The following is a 23,517-nucleotide window of genomic DNA, read 5'->3' as shown; positions in this document are numbered from 1 at the left end:
GCACGGGCTCATCTGGTTTGAGCAAGGCTCACCAGCTTGAGCCCAAGGTCGCTGGCTTCAGCAAGGGGTTACTCGGTTTGCTGTAAGGGGTTACCTTGTCAAGGCACATATGGGTAAGCAATCAATGAACAACGAAGGAGTCACAATGAAGAATTGATGCTTCTCATCTCTCTACCTTCCTATCTGTCTGTCCCTCTCTCTGTCTCTCTCTGTCTGTCACACACACGAAAAAAAAAAACCCACCCAAATTCACTGGAGAGTCTTACTCATTGAACAACTCTCCTGCATCATTTTCCAATCTTTTGCTATATGCTCATGTAGCAAAACTAGGCTCCACTCTTTGAGCTGGAGCCTAGTTCTGATTTATAGAGTCTAAACAAAGATTTTAGCAATCTATTGAATTTTCTGGGAATGAAGCTACCAAGTACGTTGAGAGGAGATGGTACTTGGTTTTATTTAGAAGTTTATAAAGAGTTGTTCAGCATTTTGGAAAGTCAGGTCCCAGACAGTAATGTGTCCACCTGTTCTCGTGGCTCCAGGCATTGAGCGTAGAGTGGTTAAAGACACACATGACTGTGTATTGTGTCACTGAACAATGTATACTGGCTCCTCCCTGGTCTCCCTCCACCTCAAACACTGCTTTCTGCCCCAACACTTTGGACAACGTCCACTGCAAACTTCTGAATTTTAGCATTTGAGTTTGTTTTGTATCTTTTCTCCTTCAGCATTAACTCAATCCTGTGACCAAACTGTACCTTGTAACACCCCGGACTTTTCCATGTCTTCAAGGGTTCATCCATGTCATTCCTCCTCCAGATACATCTTCCACCTTTCGCTGTCTTCCCAAACCCCATCACCCTCCCGGACCCACGTAAGTGATCCTTCTTTCATAAACTCTGCCTAGATACTACCTTCCAACAAGGACCATTTCCCCTGGGACTGCCCACTGCAGCCTGCTTTCGGGCCACTTTGTGTTCTGGTTAGCATTTTATAGTCTTATGCTTTCTTCTATATTTTCATATTTTATCTCTCCCACAGAGAATATAATTTTGGATGCAGGGACCAGAATATGTCCTTTATGGTAATCAATGCTGTAAAGTGATTGGGATATACTAAGTGTTCAACAGAAACCTACTGCTCACAAAAATCAGGGGATCAGGGGACGTGCAGATACTCCAGTACTTTCAGCCTTTTTGTATGGTGCATTTTCACCAATGAAATAAAAGTTGGTTTTGCATCTCATTTGAATAATCAAACAATTTTCTTTGACTTTTCATTTGTTTTTCTGATGTTGTTTAATCAAAAAAAATCAAATGCTTCTTTTTTTATCACTTCATACTCATTTTGAAATATCCCCTAATTTTTGTGAGCAGTACAGTAAGTGTTCAACAGAAGTCTATTTAAAAGTGAGAAGCCACTCCTCACTTTTTATTTGCAGGACACCGAATGAGGCATGAGACACCTCAAAGGTTAACAATCCCAAATAAGTAGAGGACTCCCTGATAATCGGCTAGCTCACAATGAAAATATAAATATTTTTGTTTCCTATTGGTCCCACTTAAAAATTTATCTTCAGTAATATCTTCTTAATGAGGATATAGTGAAAGTCCATAAAAATTATCTATGTTACCAATTTCACTTTAAAGCAGTAAGGGCCATCAAGGGCAATCCAGATCACATAGATATTATTAGCAAATATTTTCATAGTAACGGGAAACATAGCAGCAGATGTACTAGCATTTAATAGGTCCTGAAGCAAGCCATCAGAACCCTGACTGCAAGGTTAGCTCTTCAATGCACATTTGTGTCTTCACAGGTACTGTATCTACATGTCCCACATCTCCTACCAATGATGCCTAATTATGGCTCTGCGATCCAAATGATTCGTGAAGAAAGGAGAATGTCAGATGTGAGCTGCTGGAATTAAAATGAACTTAAGTCCATCTATAAGTTATCAGTCTCACCCTGAACTAGTTGAAACTTAAATAGTCTTTGGTAATAAGCTGATTTCTATCTTGAGGTAGAATGAAACACTTACTGCTGACAAGCACCTATTTTAATTTCTCCAGCATCAGAAACAAGACATAGTAAGATACTTTAGCAATAATGACCAGCACCTCATCTCACTGACAACAAATGATTATCAGTCATGACGTGAATCTATTTGTAATGAGGGAAACAGAAAATAACCAGAAAAGCTGTGGTCAAGAGTTTCGGTTCCTATGTAGATAGGGGTACGGGATAGACATGATTAGGATGAACTAGAGAAGAGACATTCAAGAGTAAACCAGCACAACTCAACAGTTAACCAGAAATGACAGCTCCAGCTTCCCATGTCCCCAACGGGGAAATGCCTGTGCAGAGAACCACGCTCGGGAGACCCCGGGAAACGGCTCTGCCAGGCCTGTTTAGTAAAAAACAGGCCAGCAGAGGACAGCGCACCAGGCGTGTGGAGGGCAGCTACAGGTGGGAGGACAGAGGGACAAGGGCCTGGGGCCACGAGCCAGGTGTTTTCACGCACCTTAATTCAGAGGGGAAAGCAACTGTCTGTGCCCCAAAGCCTTCACAGAGTGGTGTTCTCCAAGAGGCCACAGATATGATGCTGAGAATGACTCAACACAGACACTGGTGCGGGAACAAGTAGCTGTGCAGCCCGGTTTAAAGAAATCCTATAAAGGACACCATGGAGCTTCTTTTGTTCCTTCTCATACTGCGATTTCTCATTCAATGAAAGAGAGCCAATCAAAAATTAAGTGCTTCAGTAGGTAAGGCTACACCTTGCTTGCTAAAGCAAGCCAGAGTTGCCAAGAAGCACTAACTCAGAAGAGAGCAGTTAATTCTCCTTTCCTTCTGCCTGAAACACTGCCCAGGTTGTGACATCTCTAATTCAATTAGGCATGTCTGTGAAGACACCATGAAGGAGGAGGATCTGACATTCCCAATAGGTCTGGCAGGAAGCAGTTCCTTGCTCAAAAATTTCCATTCGTTCGCACAAGGAGCAAATGGCAGCGGCAAGGTTGAAAACAGGAAAGAAAAATCACTTGGCTTGGCACCAAGTACTTCGGGCGTTTCGGTTCCTGCCCCTTGGCCTCGGCAGACCACTCCGAAGACGGATGCTTGGCATGCCAGGAGCTGTCCTTGGGGCACCACGTGACACCCTCACCAAGGAGGGTGGGTCCCGGGGCATGAACCAAAGAATTCCAAACCCGGTCACCTCTAAGAGATCTGGTCTGGAAGGAAATAACACTACTTTCACTCAAGCAGGACACCCCTTCTAAAGAAATGTTTCTCCACCAACCCTCTCAACAGCACAGGGCGTGCTGCTTGGAGGGAAAACATGGCGTCAGTCCTGCATGGAAGAGGAATGCATGAGTAGGACCCAATGGGAGGATATTTGGAGAGTAATTCACCAGTTTATTTCATTTGCATCTTACAAGTTGTGCATGCACAAGAGTGACAGGTGATAAGAATTAGTCCTAAAGTCTGAGAGCTTTTCTGATATATATAAAACAAAAATTCTAAGTGATAAGAGAGGGTTGTTTGATTGACAGTGGTTTTCTTTCTCCTTTGTTAGCTCTCTCTAAAATAATGGTGCCTCTCAAATTTGTAGTCTCTTTGGTAGATGAAATTTGGTAGGTTATGGTAAATACACATATTTAGGTCACATGACCAAAGGTACCGCGCTGAATCAAACTCCACAAACACCAAACAATAGGTAACAGGGATTCCCGTTGACACTTGAACCTGTTAGTAATTTCCAAAGTGGATTATAACTATGAACTATACATTATTCCAAGAAGAGATGAGGTTTGAATAAAAGAGAATGCAGGCCCTGGCCGTTTGGCTCAGTGGTAGAGTGTCGGCCTGGCATGCAGAAGTCCCAGGTTCGATTCCTGGCCAGGGCACACAGGAGAAGTGCCCATCTGCTTCTCCACCCCTCCCCCTCTCCTTCCTCTCTGTCTCTCTCTTCCCCTTCTGCAGCCGAGGCTCCATTGGAGCAAAGATGGCCCGGGCGCTGGGGATGGCTCCTTGGCCTCTGCCCCAGGCGCTAGAGTGGCTCTGGTCGCAACAGAGCAACGCCCTGGAGGGGCAGAGCATCGCCCCCTGGTGGGCAGAGCATCGCCCCATGGTGGGCGTGCTGGGTGGATCCCGGTCGGGCGCATGCGGGAGTCTGTCTGACTGTCTCTCCCCGTTTCCAACTTCAGAAAAATACAAAAAAAAAAGAGAGAGAGAGAGAGAGAATGCAAAGGAAATGCAGACAAATGTGTGGGTGACAATACCATAAATAAATGAAAACTACTTCGGGTGCATCTAACCTCGGTTTAGGATTAACCTCTGAAAGGAAAACCATGTGCCCTGCATCTCCCCATCACGTTACTTAGGTGTCTACTGAACGAACGTTGTTACACACTAGCACAGATGTGACCTCTCTATTCTAAATATCTGAGGTGGAAATCATGAACAACCCCACTAAAGCACAGGGGGTTTAGTCAAATCAAGTAACCATGGGAGGGGCGAGGCGAGGAGGGGTGCTCAAGTACTTCACCAGAAACCATTTCCACAGGACTGGCCAGAATGGTATCAAATTTCAAAAGCCATCGCCCCCTCATGGGACACAAGATTGCTTCAAGTCCTTTGGAAGCCTGGCTTTCAGCGCCCTTGTCCTCTGGGAGGCCTGCCCTGCAGCTCTGATTCCCACCCCGTTCGGACCATTCCCAGCCCTTGTCCACTTGCTGCTGCTGCTGCTGCTGCTGCGTGGAGCTCCTGCCAACTCAAAGGCTGCCCTCCACATGCGGTCATACCCACAGTCAAAGGGTTTCGACATGCGTGGCCTTTATTAGAACCACACCTGCACAAAGGCAGCTTGTAAAAGAGGACCTTAAAAGCACAACTAACTGTGTTTTGACAGACAATGACATCTACTCCTCAGGATCCGTGTGTCATTCGGCCGACGGACCGCATACACGACCCTGAAAACATGAACTGAACACTTACTGCGTGACACTTACAATGTGTTGTGCGCTGGGACCTTAGCGTGCAGGTCATGTGATGAGTAGAAGCTTCTAAAATAATGGAGCATATAAACTACTAAGCAGTATGTAAGATGTCGGTAAGGCCTATTTACAATCTACAAGTGAAGGCTTTAAAAAAATAAATAAGTAAAATCCATCTAAGCCGGACAATTCGAAAGGCTTCGTGGGAAAAGTGACAGGCACACTTCAGCTTCCCCGTTGTTCCACATCCTTCACGAGAACACTGAGGGAGAGGGTGATGGGTCTCATCTCTGCATCCACAATAGCCAGCACAATCCTTTGCTTACAGCAAACACTCGGTCAGGTTTCAATGACTTGAAATAGAATGGGAAGAACAGAAAGAGCAAAAGCACTTGAGATAGAAGAAGCAGCACAGGTGATGCCACAAGGGGAGGAAATACAAGGAATGTTCCAGAAAATGGTCCCCCTGGTGTGGGAAGGAGAAGAACAAAAGACAGGCCAGAAAGCGGCCAGTGGTCAGATCACGGAACACTTTCACTGTGATGCCAAGAAGCGAGGATTTTATCACGTAAGAAAAGGGAGTGGTGATGATTAGACTTCTCCCTTAAGAGAACTCTGGCCAAAGTACTTAAGATGAGTTAGACGGGGGTTGATTCAGGAGAACGGGGGCTCTTTAACCAGCAACTGCAGCCGACAGACGAGAGGGAAGTAAGCCCTGAGCTGGGGCGACAGCTCCAGACATGGAAAAGCACCAGAGAGAGGAGGGCTCCCCCGCAGCAGAACTCACAGACCTCTGCGGGGGCGGGGCTGGGAGAGCTGGAGACAATACAGAGGTCACGAGGTGCGCTGATGGTGAGAACAGTCAAGTCCATCAGCACACGTAGGACACGAGCCATCTGGGGAAGACGATGACTCTATTCGTCAAGTCCAAGCGCCTAAGTTGAAATCTCAACATGCATCTGAAAATACGGAAATGGAATCCAGGCTCAAGACCCCAAGGTCACCTGCCCAGCTGAGCGCTGATAACAGGCAGGACCGCAGGGCAAGGAAGCTACTACTGGCTGTTATGAAATGTGAGGGGCTGTTTCTGACTCAGCTCTAAAGGAAGCGGTATAAACACGAATGTTTCTTCCTTCTTTCTGATAACAAGTCATATTTCACTTTTCCTCCTGCCTACCAGCGTGCTTACATGTGGTTAATTCCACTCTTTTTCTTTTTAAGCATGGGAGAGAGAGGGGGACAGACAGGAAAGGAGAGAGATGAGAAGCTTCGACTCATAGTTGCGGCACGTTTGATTGCTTCCTTATATGTGCCTTGACTGGGGGGCTCCAGCCAAGCCAGAGACCCCTTGCTCAAGCCAGCAACCTTGGGCTTGAGCCAGGACTATGGGGTCATGTCTAGAATCCCACACTCAGCCGGCGACCGCCGGGTTATGAACCTGGGTCCTCAGTACCCCAGGTCGACATACTATTCACTGCGCCACCACCTGATCAGGCAAATATGGTTAATTCCACTCTTATGACAGTCTTTACGTTTGGAAATATTCTCTTCTCCATTTCTTGGCTTCTCATCTCACTTAGTCCTTCCTCTTCACTTCTACTTTACTTCATAGTTTCATTTTCTGTGTCTAGTACCTCTGAAAGTATTTGATGTAAAAGTAAATGAATGCATAAATAAAGTTTGCACAGAGTTACTTCGAATCCTTTGTGGGAAAGCAGGGTAGACATAAATTTAAAAGTGGGCCTGACCAGACGGTGGCGTAGTGGATAGAGCATCAGACTGGGATGCGGAGACCCAGGTTCAAGACCCCGAGGTCACCAGCTTGAGCGTGGGCTCATATGGTTTGAGCAAAAGTTCACCAGCTTGAGCCCAAGGTCACTGGCTCGAGCAAGGGGTTACTTGGTCTGCTGAAGGCCTGCGGTCAAGGCACATATGAGAAAGCAATCAATGAACAACTAAGGTGTCGCAATGCGTAATGAAAAACTAATGATTGATGCTTCTTATCTCTTCGTTCCTATCTGTCCCTGTCTATCCCTCTCTCTGACTCTCTCTGTCTCTGTGTAAAAAAAAAAAAAGAAAAGAAAAAGAAAAAAAATGGCTTCACATGCCTGACCAGGTGGTAGTGCAGTGGATAGAGTGTTGGACTGGGTCGCAGAGGACCCAGGTTCAAAACCCCAAGGTCACTGGCTTGAGAGTGGGGCTCACCAGCTTGAGCATCAGGTCGCTGGCTTGAGCAAGGGGTCACTCACTCTGCTGTAGCCCCTCCCCATCAAGGCACATGTGAGAAAGCAATCAATGGACAACTAAGGTGCCACAACGAAGAATTGATGCTTCTCATCTCTCTCCCTTCCTGTCTGTCTGTCCCTATCTGTCCCTCTCTCTGATTGTCTCTCTGTCTCTGTCAAAAAAAAAAAAAAAGGCTTCACTTGCAGGAATGACAGCTAACTTCTTAAGAATGACAGACTGTCTCTCCCCAGCTGGCAAAACTTCCTAGATTTTAAATGTCTGTGTTTTGAAGGGCAAATTAAAGACTGATTAATTTAATTATAAAACAACTTAGTCCCACAGAAAGACCCTCTCTAAATCAGAACTCTAAGCTACATAAGAAAATAATTTTCAAGCAAGAATAATAAACTTGAGTAAACAAAATCTGAAAACACAGAAGCCTTAAGAAAACACAATCTGCAAATATATCGTTTAAATACCTTTTATTTTTAAAGAGAGAAGCTACTGAATAAAATTGGCCATGCAATGACAATTCAACAAAAAGTGTTATGTCCCATTCCGAACAGAGGCGCTTGCTTATGGATATTATGTATATAAACTATGACCTCTTTCTGCTTTCTTTGGTGCCAGCCTAACAGGACAGCCCCTTTTCCAAGCTCAGGCGCCTCCACTCAACACTCTGAGCTTCCACAAGTCTCATCTGTTCTACAGACAACTGGGAGTCTGTCCTCTACCCTGGCAAGCCTTATCATAAGCTGTTAGCTCCTTTAAACTAGTTACCAGGTCTTGTCCCTCTCACTGTCCCAACCCCTTCGTGCTCAGGCATCTGGTGACCTTGGTGGAGAACATGCAGGTAGATCTGAAAGTACAGACCCTCCTCCCCCACAAAGTGTATTTCTCATTCACCTGCCCAAGGGTCCCCACCAGGAAGCCCACAAGTCATTCTGAAGACGTATTACCTTTTCGAACAACAGCCTTCGGTTAGGGGCCTTCATAATTTGTCCTAAACATTGTGACGAGGAAATGCAGCATTTTATATAGAGCAGGTGTCCTGGTCAGCCTTGCAATGAAGACAATCTCGTAGGTGTGCTTTGCTACATACAAATCTTTACTCGAGTACCATTCTTTAAACAATCTCCTATTAAGTCTACATACAAGACACTGAAAAGCCACTTTTTAGCCTTTGTAAAAGGAACTGAGATCACGTATATCATCTCCATTCTGAAAATGAGAAAACAAAACTCAGAAAACCACATACACCCAAAAGCCCCTGGCTTTTCGTGCACACAGCATTGCCTCTCTGGATAATTCCGTATTCAAAGAGCTTCGAGTGCAATGCAGCTCTAAGCACCTCCAGTCGTTCAATGTACATCAGTAAACCCCTTCTACCTGTGGGCTTGGTGCAGGTTCCAAGAAGGGATGACAGCTGGGTCGCAAAATGTTAAGTAGAGTTAGGCAGGCAAAGGAGAACCCAAGAGCCTCGCAGGTAGAGGGGAACGGATGTTAAGTCACAGGGACATGAATGGGCTTGATACCCTCTAGGAACTAAGTAGTTCAGCAGGGAATGGTGAGGGCCACAGAGGAGAGGGACAGGGAGGCAGGTGGCAGATGGTGAAGGAAACAGCAAGTCGCACAAAAAAGCTGGGTGAAAGGGATTTAAGCAGTAGAGTGGCTGGATAAAACTTGTATTTTTACAAAGTCCACTAAACCTCTTTTGAGTTACAAAAAAGGGCAATTTCATACCCATGTGGGATGTGTCTCCGCTGAGCTCAGACACTCGCTACACACCTTTCTGCCTTTTGAGCATTCTTCTCACACCATCCGTGCACCAGCCTGCAACTTCCCTATTGTCACCCCACAACTCTGGGCGCCCCAGGTCTGTGCAGGCACCTCTGCCCTTCTGTGACAATGAATGAGGTGTCCCTCCTCCTCTGGCAGGAGGTCTTCCACCCACAGGACCCCTGCATCTCATCGCACTGCATTGTCTCACGACTGTCCTGCCTCCCGCCTGTCTCCTCCCTGTTAGCATCTCCCAGGCCATTCCCACTCGCAAATGAAAATGCTCTGATACCTGCCATGGAAAAGGTATCCACCCTCAGCCCACACCCTCTTCCAGCTTCTTCTGAGAAGAGCTGTCTGCAGCACATTGTCCTCACTGACTGACTCCATTTCCTTCTTGACTCTCCGGGCAGGCTCCGAGTCGGGGCTCCTCCCGCTCTGAGAAGCCTGCTCTTTGCCCTCAGTTCTAAGCAGCCTCTTAAAAGCTTCATACAACTGAATCAACTACGTTTCTAGGTTTAGGTATAAAGTAATTAAAATGGCACAAAACTGAAAATTCAGTTTCTCAGGATCATTAGCCACAATGACCACATGGGTGGTGATTACTGTCTTCTTAAACAGCACTGACCTGCAGTGGTTATTATTCAGAGGGAAATCACATCATATCCCTCCCCTCATTAAAATCCTTCCTGCCATCACTTACTGCTGTACTCTGGACAAAATTTACACTGATTTTTTTTTTTTTTGTATTTTTCCAAAGTGAGAAGTGGGGAGCAGCAGACAGACTCCTGCATGCGCCTGACTGGGATCCACCCGGCATACCCATCTGGGGTGTTGCTCCACTGCAACCAGAGCCACTCTAGTGCCTGAGGTGGATGGAGGCCATGGAGCCGTCCTCAGTGCCTGGGCCAACTTTGCTCCCATGGAGCCTTGTCTGTGGAGTGGAAGAGAGAGACAGAGAGGAAGGAGAGGGTGACGGGTGGAGAAGCAGATGGGCGCTTCTCCTGTGTGCCGTGATTAGGAATCAAACCTGAGACTTCCACATGCCCGGCCAACGCTCTACCACTGAGCCAACCGGCCAGGGCCTACATTATTTTTGACAAAACCTCCCTAAGTGAACTTTGGCTACCCCACCCCATGGACTCTAGGAACACAGGCTTCCCTTAATTGCCTCCAGCACGCAGCTACTTGACACCCCAAAACCTAGATGTATACTGTTCCTTGGGCCCTGGTTCCTCCCGTGGCAGGTCCCTGGCCTCCAGCGGACGTGTCACCTGATCAGAGACAGGCTTCCCCAGCCAACTGCACTCCATCGTCACGTCCTGATCGCTTCCGCGGCAGAGTCCACGGTGACTGATAATTACGCACTTCTTATCTGTTCGCTATGGGTCTCTTCACTGGACGGCATGCTCCACAGGGACCGGGAGTCTGTCTGTCCAGTCATTAATGTCTCAAGGCAGTGAGTGTCCAAGAAACAGCATTAGATGCTGCGGATGGACCAGGGAAGACAAAGGCTGAGTTCTCTCCATGGTAGTGGCTGATTCATCCATTATTTATTCGGGAGTCACTCTGTGCTACGAGTGAAGACAAATACACAGACTCTATCTGCCCTTGGGAAGTTCACAGTTTCAGGGCAGAAGTAGGTTAGATCATGGAGTACAATGTAGTAAGTGCACCATTAAAGAACCGTTCAGACTGGTGGTGCCCAGATGGGTAGCCAGTCACCTGGGAGACAGGAGAGAGGGCAAACAGGTGAGGCTTCCCGGAGAAGAGACCTGAGTTAGAGCTAGCAGGAATTATCCTGGTGAAGGATCTCAACGTCATTCCTATACAGGGATCTAAGTGAAAATGGCGAAGAAACCCAAGAAACGTAAAAAGCGCGGTGGAAGCGTGCGGCGTCTAACACCCAGCTGAAGAAGAGAATAATGTCAGGCAACCTAGAAGGCCGGGCCAGGCAGGGAGGGCTTTATGCCATGACGAGAAGCACAGATTTTATACTGGGTGACATCAGGAAGAGTTTTCATCAACACAGTGCTATCATTTCATTTTCATTCCATGTCAATCATGCTGTGGCTGTGAGGAAGCTGGGCTAGAAGATTCCAGGTGGAGAAAGCATTACATCTGTTGCTACAGCCCCGAAGATGAGGAAAACTTGAATTTAGTCAGTGGTTGTGGGAATTAAGCATAATTTCCAATCAATTTCAGAAACAGGAAGTAAATTAAGCTGTTCGGAGATCATCGGCGACCTCGGCTAGGGTAGTTTTAGGGTACTGATAGGAAAGGAAAACACAGTTCCATAGCTGCAACAATAATAGGAATTGTGGAAGTGGTAATTAGCAGTTCCCAAATCTGGCTACTGAGCAGAAGTGCCAGGAGAGTGACCAAAACACTGTGGCTAACCTCCAGGACCATGAGCAGAGCTCAGGAACCCGCCTTCACTCTGACGGAGTAACTCCAAATGGAGGCACGTGGACTACGAGTATTAGTTTATCAAACACAGACCATTTTATCTCATCCACATTAAAAATAAATCTCTTACTAAAAGCCAAGATCTTCACTCCCAGGACCAACCCATCTTAAGTCAAGTCAAAAATTTAATTAGTAAAAACAGAATAAAAATTAAGTACTGAACACAGAGTTGTACAAGATACCATGGGCAATACCAATAAAGAACTTGGCAGTCTGTCTCGGGGGCCAAAAACGAATGTGAATCAGTCAGAAAGTTTGCAGTGCCAAAGAGTGTGGAACCAACCCTGAGACACCAGGAGGTCCGAGAAGGCTGCCATCTGTGACTTCTGTGCCTGGGGCCCCACCTCAACATACTGAATTCTTACTCTTCAAATCCTGCCTCTTTCAGGAAATCTTCCCTCTAAGCTCTTTTCCATTGATTGTCCAAAACATTCTGTACTTCAACAGGCACCTAAAAGGTTCCAGACACAATCTCCAACTTATGTGTTGGAAGGAGTTCCCCAAACACCCAAGCCATTCTCAGACACCGGCTGGGTATCTGTCCCACAATGCAACTCAATCTGGATGCTACCTAAAATTAGTGTCCGATTCCAAAGGTCAAGCGCTCAGTCCCACAAGACTGCCCCCCTCACACACACACACATTTCAGATTCCATTCTCAAGCCCAGGTTACCCACTGGATTTCAGGCTGATCATAAAAGATGCAACTTGGAAACAGCCAGATGAGAGAGACACACCGGGCTAGGTGTGGGGTGGGGGGGGCACAGGGCTTCATGTCCTTTGCAGGTGCCTCCCTGTCCCCAAATCTGCACACGTTCACCAGCTCTTGGAATCCTGTCCTTTTGGGCTTTTAAGGACGCTTTATTATGAGGCATGATTGATTAAGTCACTGGCCTTTGGTAACTGAAATCGATCTCTACTCCTCTCTACTCCCAGGAGGTAGAGGCGGGTGGCAGGAAGAGACAGAAAGTTCCATCCCTCTAAGCATGTGCTCAGTTCCTCTGGTGATCTACCCCCATCCTTAGAGACCTAGGGACATCCAAAAGTCACCTCTCCTTAAGATAACAGAAGATACCTTTAGGCTGTCAACACTTAGGCAAGAGTTTGAGGAGCCGTGAGCAGGAACTTGGGATGAAGACCAAATATATATTTTTTTCTTGTAAGTCACAATATCATAGCTATCATTTATTGCATGTATATCATGGGCCGTGAGCTTTACATCATCTAACTGAGAACTGACACACATAAAAAGTTTAGTCTGTGTTATTACCTCTATACCGCAGAGGAGAAAACCAGCCCCAATGAGGCTCAGTGCCTCGCCCAGAGCCCTGGTACCAGCAAGCGTCAGTGGGGGGGGGGCGCAAACACCAGTCAGCAGAGCCCGCACTCCATTGCCAGGCTGCGAGGCCTTCTTTACCAACATGGGCCTTTTCAGTCTCTAAGATTAGTCACCCATCAAATTACTTATTTAAATGGATTAGTCTTTCCCGATTCCAAGCCACTGAAACGATAGACAATGAGGCCCTTCAGAATCTCCACGCACTCCTAAAAGTGATGTGTGTGTCATTCACGGGTCTATGGTGACCTTGAGGTAGTGGGAAATGAAAACGAGACCCTGTCACAAGGGAGCACTAAAGGCACCCACTTGAAGCTCCTGGAAACAGTGCTTTTCAGCAGGGACGCTAGAGAAAAACAAGACCAAAAGCAATCATGTCTCATTCAGATAAGTCACGAATTAAATAGATCATCCATTATCTCAGTAAGTATTTTGTCATTGTCATCAGTTGACCTTAAGGATTTAACACATTAATGCTTGTTGAAATTCATTGTTAAAATTTCTACACCAACAAGCCTCACTCTAAGAATATAAGCACTTAAAAAAGTAAAATTATGAGCCTGACCAGGCAGTGGTACAGTGGATAGAGCATCAGACTGGGACACAGAGGACCCAGGTTCGAAACCCCAAGGTCCTCGGCTTGAGCGCAGGCTCATCTGGTTTGAGCAAGGCTCACCAGCTTGAGCCCAAGGTCACTGGCTTGAGCAAAGGGTCACTCAGTCTGCTGTAGCCCCCCCGCCCATCAAGGCACATATGAGAAAGCAATCAATGAACAACGAAGGTGCCGTAACAAAATATATATGCTTCTCATCTCTCTCCCTTCCTGTCTGTCTGTCCCTATCTGTCCCTCTCTTTGACTCCCTCTGTTTCTGTCACACACACACATATACACACAAAGTAAAACTATGAAAATGGCAAATAGAAGGGTGAGAATTTGCTACCCAAGGATGTCATTTTATCAAAACTCACCCATTTCTTTAGATAGTAACTTCTCCATTTATATTATTTGTGTATTTACTTATATTATTTGTGTATTATTGTGGGTTTTTCAGAAGCTTTCCTTGGTTTAAGCAAGGTCTATCAGTTACCATCCCAGGCCTATCTTTCTAGATACGCCCACGTGGTGGGAAAACATCCACTATTTCATTTACCATAATCTTTTCCTGGGCCCATCTGTTCCCTAAAAGTCACAATTTACTCTAATAGTATATAGTGTCTCAGCCAAATGGACTGGTCAGAGCCTGAGAAAAATCCTGCTCCCCGTCTCCTTCCACTGTTGCATATGGGGGGAAACAACAAAATGTTACAGCTGGTCTGCTACCAAGAAATGTAAGAGAGGGGACATCACAGAGGAGCAGAGGCTCCTCCCTCTGGCGGAATGAAAGGGGAAAAGGAGGGAGCTGAGGGAGGCTGAGAGAGAGGCACTTTAAAAAGGATAAGAGGAGGGCCTGACCTGTGGTGGCGCAGTGGGATAAAGTGTCGACCTGGAACACTGAGGTTGCCGGTTTGAAACCTTGGGCTTGCCTGGTCAAGGCACATATGGTTGTTGATGCTTCCTGCTCCTCCCCCTTCTCTCTCTCTCTCACTCCTCTTTCTCTAAAAATCAATAAATAAAATTTTTTTTTTTTTTCATTTTTCTGAAGCTGGAAACAGGGAGAGACAGTCAGACAGACTCCCGCATGCGCCCGACCGGGATCCACCCGGCACGCCCACCAGGGGCGACGCTCTGCCCACCAGGGGGCGATGCTCTGCCCATCCTGGGCGTCACCATGTTGCGACCAGAGCCACTCTAGCGCCTGAGGCAGAGGCCACAGAGCCATCCCCAGCGCCCGGGCCATCTTTGCTCCAATGGAGCCTTGGCTGCGGGAGGGGAAGAGAGAGACAGAGAGGAAAGCGCGGCGGAGGGATGGAGAAGCAAATGGGCGCTTCTCCTGTGTGCCCTGGCCGGGAATCGAACCCGGGTCCTCCGCACGCTAGGCCGACGCTCTACCGCTGAGCCAACCGGCCAGGGCAATAAATAAAATTTTAAAAAATCTTTAAAAAGGATAAGAGGAGGAAAGAAGAGAATGAACCGGCCCGGGGGCTCCCAGTCCTGAACACTGAGTTCCAAACTCAGCTCCTGATTCGGCTTCTGACCTTGGACAAATTTCTTGGTTTCTCTGCATCCTTATGTGGCTTAGGAAGTGAGCAAAAATTAATAAGCTCAGGAGAAAGTGTCTTACAAAACCTAGTGAAATTCTAGTCCTTGCTACTGATAAAAAAAGAAAGCTAAGTTACCTGTGGGGCAGAAAAAAAATCACCAAATTGGTATTAAAAAAACCCTCTAATTTGTTGCAATGGTGATTAATTCAGGAAGTGCAAATCATTTAATGTCAGCCCTCTGCGTTTTCCCTTCCCTCTTTCTAAACAATACATTCTATCTCAGATTTGACTTGAGTCTTTTCCCTGACATTATGTCTGCAGTTTATTCCACTACCTTAAATAGATGCCTTATTCTTTAAAAAAACAAAGTAGAATTCCACCTCCCTCAAGTATGAGTGACTTGATGTCCAGACAGTTGGTCTGACCCACCCCCCTCTCAATTAGCCTTCACTCCGTCATTATATTTTTAATCTCTCCAACCTTTCTTTCCTGCTACGCTTCTCCTGGGCCCCCTCCAATACACGGTATCTCTCTGTGATAAAGTGACGGTCTAAATTCAATGCCTTGTTGTCAAGTCAGACACTGAGACAGATCACCACCTCCCTGCTTTGACATCGATACCTCAGTACATGCAGCCTTGAGCTAAAATGACTCTGGCTGCCAAGTGCCACAGAAACTCATATATTATCTACTTTCCACTAACATCCCAATTCAGCTTCAGAACTGTAGCTTTTCAGGGTTGTTGTTGTTTTCTTTTAGTAAAAATAAATTGACAGAGTATAAGTTATTTTGTTCCAACTAGTTGGCATTATACCCAAGTGCCTTCATTTTATGAATTCATCTGAAAATTGTGGCGCTCACTGACTTCACTGCCCATGCTTCTCAACAGTACCAAGAGAAGTCATGTCCAAGGCTAAACACCAGCTTGGCCATTCACCAGCCATGATCCTTCCCAAATTCCTCATCTAGCATTCATGCCTGCATCTGGGAGAGCTTAACAAATACTGACCCCCTTCTTCTCACTTCATAGAAATGTGTTTAGCATGCCATAACCCATTAGAATTCTTACGTCAATGCTGAGAGTGTAAGGAATGGCAGAGCAGACTTAGAGTTAGGCATTCCATATGGTACATTAATTAGCTTGGAGCTCTCTTGACTTGGTTCTGGTGGAAGAGAAATATAATAATCTTTTAGCTGCTTGTAGTCCTCTCTTAAAATTAAATAAAACATAATAATAAGTAAAACATCACAATTTAACTCTGCTTATTAGCCCTAGAAAAATGTACTACCTAAAAAAAAAACCACACACAGACCTAATATATTAACTGTGTGTTCCATTGGTAGAGAACCTAATATAATAGTCTACCCTCCAGCACAGCTAACTGTTCAGTATCCAGTTCTCTAGAGTTCTGAATGATTGCCTGCCCAACTTCATTCTTAAATAAGTTAGTCAAGTCCCCTTTCTCACATCTGTTTATCCTAATTCTTTTTTTTTACAGAGACAGAGACAGAGAGAGTCAGAGAGAGAGACATATAGGGACAGACAGGAGAGAAATGAGAAGCATCAATTCTTTGTTGAAGCTCCTTGGTTGTTCAGTGATGCTTTCTCATATTTGCCTTGATTAGGGGGACTACAGAAGACCGAGTGACCCTTTGCTCAAGCCAGCGACCCTTGGGCTTCAAGCCAGCGATCTTTGGGCTCAAGCCAGCGACCATGGGGTCATGTCTATGATTCCACACTCAAGCCAGCGATTCCATGCTCAATGAGCCAGCAACCCTGCGCTCAAGCCAGCAACCTTGAGGTTTCAAACCTGGGTCCTCCGTGTCCCAGTCCAACGCTCTATCCACTGCACCACCACCTGGTCAGGCTATCCTAAGTTAATTCTAAAACAGAAATATCCTATGCAGGACAGTCCATCTCATTGCATTACTTCTCAGATACTAATTGAAACATTAAGTTGATTGTGGTAATTAAACCCAACTGCAAATTTGTGATAACCCAGATGCACATTATGTAAGGTTAACTCAGCAACGAATATCTTTGTAATTCCAGGTTTTAACAATTTATTGTTGGATTTGAAAAGTCTATTTTTCTGATACTTTAAGTCAACTCTTGGAAAAGAAAGAAAGAAAGAGAGAGAGAGAGAAAGAAAGAGAAGAAAGAAAGAGAGAGGGAGTGAGGGAGAGAGAGAGGGAGGGAGGGAGGGAGGGAGGGAGGGAGGAAGGAAGGAAGGAAGGAAGGAAGGAAGGAAGGAAGGAAGGAAGGAAGGAAGGAAGGGGAGAGAGAGAGAGAAAGAAAGAAGAAAGAAAGAAAGAAAGAAAGAAAGAAAGAAAGAAAGAAAGAAAGAAAGAAAGAAAGAGAAAGAAAGAAAAAGAGAGACTTTTGGGAACCATGAAGCATGATGTTCAATAATTATCACATTTTAATTGATAGCACCTATTTGTCTAGTAATTTTAATACTGTGAAGCCATTTGTTGAAAAATATTCACTAATTCAGATGCTTTGATATTTTGAAAAAAATATTTTCCCTCAATACAAACCTATTTCTGAATTAGGAAGTTTTACTAATATTAATGCTTCTGTGACTAATCTCATTTGCAAACAGAGAACTCTTACCTTTTCAATTTTTTTTTTTTTACAGAGACAGAGAGAGAATCAGAGAGAGGGATAGACAGGGACAGACAGACAGGAATGGAGAGATGAGAAGCATCAATCATTAGTTTTTCATTGCGACACCTTAGTTGTTCATTGATTGCTTTCTCATATGTGCCTTGACTGCGGGCCTTCAGCAGACCAAGTAACCCCTTGCTCGAGCCAGTGACCTTGGGTCTGAGCTAGTGAGCTTTTGCTCAAACCAGATGAGCCTGCACTCAAGCTGGCAACCTCAGGGCCTCGAACCTGGGTCTTCTGCATCCCAGTCTGATGCTCTATCCACTGCGCCACCGCCTGGTCAGGCAACCTCTTCAATTTTTAAATACTCTTTTGAATTCAAAGAATATAAGAATAGATTAGGTCTATCTAAGCCATATAATTGACTTTGGGATTTAAAAAAAAAATTACCTGGTCATGTCCATTCAACAGCATCAAATGGCTCACTTTTAAAGTTCTTCCATAAAATAACTTCAACTTGATAATCAATAAATTCATCTTTAGAAACCTCACAACTAAATAAATATACATTATTTTGATATTTCCACATTGAAATGAATTCCTCTCAACATAGACATTTAAAATAATCTTTTATTTAGTCCCCAATAATCACAAAATCTATTCTTTTTGTGCAAAATTAAAAGTCTATTTACCACTCAGACTAGAGTAAAATACTGTGGAATCCTCTGTCTATATAATGAGCATTCGAAAACTAATATTTCTAACAAGTATATCATTAAAAGACATTTGTGCCTTAGCAACTAGTACAGTTTTCACTTAACACCTCTATAAACAAGCTATATGCATTCTAAACACACAGCTAAATAAACAACCCAATTACACTGTAGAGATCCCTTCAAGAATGTCTAATATAGTAAAGAAATACACCTATCTTCTAACTAACATTGCTTTCGCCTAAGGGGTTGCTCCAAATCCTCTGTGAAATGAGGCAAGGCAGACATACATAAATAAATATGAATAAAATTACTAATGTCGCGGCTTCTTATTTACTTTGGTGGTGCTTTTAAGTGTGATCAAAATAAGAAGTTAGGCCCTGGCCGGTTGGCTCAGTGGTAGAGCGTCGGCCTGGCGTGCAGAGGTCCCGGGTTTGATTCCCGGCCAGGGCACACAGGAGAGGCGCCCATCTGCCTCTCCACCCCTCCCCCTCTCCTTCCTCTCTGTCTCTCTCTTCCCCTCCCGCAGCGAGGCTCCATTGGAGCAAAGATGGCCCGGGCGCTGGGGATGGCTCCTTGGCCTCTGCCCCAGGCGCTAGAGTGGCTCTGGTCGCAACAGAGCGACGCCCCGGAGGGACAGAGCATCGCCCCCTGGTGGGCAGAGCGTCGCCCCCTGGTGGGTGTGCCAGGTGGATCCCGGTCGGGCGCATGCGGGAGTCTGTCTGACTGTCTCTCCCCATTTCCAGCTTCAGAAAAATACAAAAAAAAAACAAAAAAAAAAACAGTTACAAGTGTTTATCAGAGGCATCGGTGAGTCTCAACATGGCGGGGCCAGGGCACACAGGTTTGAGAGCCTAGGAACACAGCCCCCATGAACACAGCACCTCGGGATGAACCCTGGCGCCACTGGTTTCACATTACATTAGCCTTTAGCAGGTTATGCAAAGCTTCTAAATCCCCATTTCCTCTTCTGTAAAATGTAACTCATAACAGTACCTTCCTCTTTGAGGTTTTATGAGGATTAAATAAGATGATCCGTGTAAAAGCACCTAGAACAGAACCTGATGCTCACAGAGCAAACACTCAAATGTCAACCACTATTAGCATCATCACCTCACTATACTATTTTTTAAAAAAATGGATGGGCCCTGACCGGTTAGCTCAGTGGTAGAGCATCAGTCCAGCGTGTGGAAGGCCCGGGTTCAATTTCCGGCCAGGGCACACAGGAGAAGTGCCCAACTGTTTCTCCACCCCTCCCCCTCTCCTTTCTATCTCTCTCCTCCCCTCCCACAGCCAAGGCTCCATTGGAGCAAAGTTGGCCTGGGCATTGAGAATGGCTCCATGGCCTCTGCCTCAGGCACTAGAATGGCTCCAGTTGCAACATTACAACGCCCCAGATGGGCAGAGCATCGCCCTCTGGTGAGTATGCCGGGTGGATCCCAGTTGGGGGTATGCGGGAGTCTCTCTGACTGCCTCCCTGCTTCTAACTTCGGGAGGAAAAACAAATGGATGTAAAGGTAGTTGAATACATTCAATTCTTCCATAAACAAAACAGACAGACCCCAAGCCAGCTACTGAACCCCTATATTCAGACCGTGCGTCTCAGCCTCTATTCATTAGACACCGAGCTGCCTCTCACTGCCAGCATATATCTCATCTGAACAACCGAAAGAACAATCTGGTTACTCACACGATATCACATTAATATGTAAATTCATCACTTCAGCAAGAAAATCACAAACAAGTAGTTCATTCATGACTCATTTTATTCATGACAATCTGGACTTGTCACCCAAAAACTAGATTTTAAAGCTACAGTTAAATAAAGTAAACACGTTCACATCCAAATTCATTCAGTGGTGTCCAAAAAAAATCAATATAAACAAACTGAGAGGAGAAAGTATGGTTAGTACACTAAACATGGACTGTCAAACACTAAGAAAAAAATGCATCATTATTTGGAAGAGAACAAGCAGACATGATGAGCAAACAATACTAATTTACACAAGCAATGACCCCGTGTTTTATGATTGCACTCAATAACTGCACATAGGTCAGGCTTAAACTCATGTGAAAAAGAAAAGTTTCATCCTCAAAGGAAAGGACCTTACCTTCAGTGCAAAATTTCTGGGTAATAAAAAAATAAAAGGTTATAATGGAATACTAGCAGTTTTTTTTTTTTCTTTTCTGCCTAAGATGAATCACCTATCAAATGAGAGAACTCCTTTTTCCCTCAGGTTGGTTTATAATTAGACATTAGATTCCTCAGTAATTCAATGACCGAAATCTTTATTAATACCAAATGACCTTTTTAATTAAATTTTCTCCTACTATATAGGCTCTGTAAGGCAGGTGTCATCTCTACAGATAATAAACCCTTTATATATTTATTAAATGAGTTTTTCCTTCCATGTTCATCCTTTTCCTTGATTTGGCATTCTAACAGTAATTAATGATTGATAAAGCTTTAAAAAGCATAACAAATTACTAATGTATTCCAGTAGATGCTCTGTATAATATTGTAATGTAATGATTTGTATAATATTGATAATGTTCCTATTTTTTTATTCTATCATGAAAAAATGTTCAAATTAAAATATTTTATTCTTCTACAGCTCTTTTTTAAAATTCTCATTTCAAAAGAACATAGCTAGTTAGGAGAAATCTGTACAATTTCATTATGGCATTAAGAAGCATGTAAGGTCTAAAAACCTAAAGAACAGAATTGAGATATGTGCATACAAGTTGACATGAGGTGCAAAAGCTCTTGCAACAAACAATTCATTTATAATACAGTCTCATCCAACCAAATATGTGAAAGATATATAAAAAAATTACGGTACTTGCATTTGAATTACTTACAGTTGTAACCTTTATGTATCTGTTTAAAAACCAAAAGTAGTTAAATGACTATGAAGGCATCATGTTAAATGCTCTGGAGTTTGAAAACCCAAAAATACACTGTCATCAGACCTTACTTTCCCTATGGGTATCACTTTAAATCTAGTGAATTTCATTAGCAATAAATCAAAGAAAGTAAAAATCCTTAAGGATGTGACTGTTGTGCGTATGTTTAGAATACATGTTTCTCTAACACTCCATCACATCTGTGGTGACGTAGGTAAAATGCTTTACACATCACTTTTCTCATCGCTCAAAATAAATGATAAACCAAGGCAAAGATTGAGTGACTTACTCAAAAATACCAGCCAACTGTCGAAAATTTGACTTTTTTATTAGGTTTCTTGGCTTTCCGGTTTGTGGAGGTGGGGGACAAAACAGTACCATCCGAGAGAATGGAACATGCACTTTATAGATACTGACATTCCTAAAGGAAGTATGGAACTATCTAAATCTTCCACATCACCAAACACTAACAACAACAACGACGACGAGGAACAAGACCCGTCTGTAACCCTAGATCACTAACTAACCAGCCAAATAAAGAGAGTCAAGTTCAGTCTCTGGATGGTCCCCCCTCCGGCTGTTTCTACCTGGAAACAGATTTCCCCGTTCATAACGTTTTCAAATGGCCTTTCTGAGCAACCAGACGTCTGCACTCCTCAGGCAAGGCCCCGTAAGGTAACTTAATCCTCCCTGAACCGCTCAGTGGAAGAAATGCTGATTCCCAATTAAATAACAAATATTTTAGCTTTTTCGGTGTTAAGAGTCGCGAAGAAACCCCTTAGCTGTAATTCAAATGCAGCCTGTCATCCTGAAGACTGGCGGGGCAAATCTGGGCTCAGGGAAGGCAAGACGAAGCTGGGGGAAAGGGAGCAGAAAGCGGGAGAGAAAGACGCTGGTCGGTTCTGGGATGCTGCGGGAATGACACGGCACCTGGACCCCCAGGTCTCCGTCCCCCCGGCTGAGTCTGTGCCCCGGTTTCTCGGCAGACTCCCGGAGCAGCGAAGAGGTGCGCACGCGAACACCCCACCACCTTTTATTCCTGACTCCCCGCGAGGAGAATGGTAGGGAAGCGTCGCTGGATAAAGCTTCACCACAACAAACGAGGTCTGTCTCCTCGCACCCCGCCTCCCCTGCCAGGGGCAGGCGACGACTGTCTCGAACAGTCGACACAGCTGAGAGGAGCGGGAAGCGGGGCGAGAAGCGGAGCATCTCCGCGGGGGGCGGGAGGTAAAGCCCACAGCCCCACGAGCCCCTTAGGGAGGTCAGCTGGAAAAGGAAGGGACGTGGGGCCAGGATCACAGAAAACAGGGGACCTGGTTGCGCCAGCGCGCTGCCTGGGGGCAGCGTGCACCCGCAGGGAAGTCGACACCGGGGCGGACCCCCTCCCCCGACTCCCAGCCGGAGGACGGAGAGGAAACGGCTTTGTATCGCAGGATGAAAGGCAGACAGGAGGGCCACCAGGCGGGGGAGGGGGGGGGGACAGAGGATGCCCGCAGCTGGACGACTGCGCCCGCGCCCCAGCCCCCCACCATGCCGCCCTCTAGTGCATTGCAGCCCCTAGTCCGTCCGAGCTCCCGCGGCCGCTCACCTGCCCACGAAGTTCTCGAGCACCGAGCTCTTGCCCGCGCTCTGGCCGCCCACCACGGCGATCTGCGGCAGCTCCAGCAGGCAGGTCTGCCCCAGTGCCGAGAAGGCGTCCTGCAGACGGTTCACCAGGGGGATCAGCTCCTCCATCTCCCGGTTCCCCATCCTGCCTGTGCCGCCCGCCGCCCACGGGCCCCTGCTCGCCTCTGTGACCTGGCGGGGAGCTGGGGCCGTGCTGGGTTCAGTCACCGCGGTCCAGCGCCCACTTCGGATGCCGCTGCCCGCCTGCTGGCCCGCCCGCTGCTGCTGGGCTCCTGACAGCTACCAGCCCGCAGCACGCCTGCGCGGGCGGGAGGGGCGTGGCCTCGCCCCCAGACCGCCCCGCCCCTCAACCGCCCAGCCCCAAGGTTCCCAGACAGCGCGCACGCACTGCCTCCCAGCTGCGGCCAGATGCCACCGCCTCTGTCTTCTGCTGCCAAGGCTCAGAGGCAAAGTTACAGCTCCGGGTCAGCACCCAATCAGCAACAGCCCGCGACTATGCTCCCTTGCAGCAGCTCCACAGCCAAAGTCCAGGGGGAAATCGCTACCAAAATGATAACAATTCAGCACGGTCACCACCAGCAGCAGCACAGTAGCCACCAGGGCCCCGCCTCCGGAGTACATACAGTTCCAGAAAGGAAGTCTCACGTTCTCACGCCCTGCTCTGGAATCCGGCCTGCTGGAGTCTAAATTCTCTGATCTGACGTCCATTTCAGA

The 23,517-nt window shown here is 46.0% G+C and overlaps 1 protein-coding gene across 4 annotated transcripts in view; it reads right to left on the bottom strand.

The window, feature by feature from the left end:
* The window catches only part of DNM3 (dynamin 3), a 433,678-nt gene extending 410,598 nt beyond the window's left edge, over positions 1-23,080 (bottom strand). For all 4 annotated transcript variants that reach the window (XM_066261164.1, XM_066261161.1, XM_066261163.1 and 1 more), the window contains exon 1: positions 22,766-23,080. In XM_066261164.1, the coding sequence (XP_066117261.1) occupies positions 22,766-22,926 (161 nt within the window). In that variant the 5' untranslated portion in view covers positions 22,927-23,080. The remainder of the gene's footprint in view (positions 1-22,765) is intronic.
* Positions 23,081-23,517: the final 437 nt, after the last annotated feature.

Source organism: Saccopteryx bilineata, chromosome 2, assembly GCF_036850765.1.
Source record: "Saccopteryx bilineata isolate mSacBil1 chromosome 2, mSacBil1_pri_phased_curated, whole genome shotgun sequence".
NCBI lineage: Eukaryota > Metazoa > Chordata > Mammalia > Chiroptera > Emballonuridae > Saccopteryx > Saccopteryx bilineata.
Note: the sequence above shows the minus strand (reverse complement) of the source record. Positions and strands in the feature narration are given on the sequence as shown.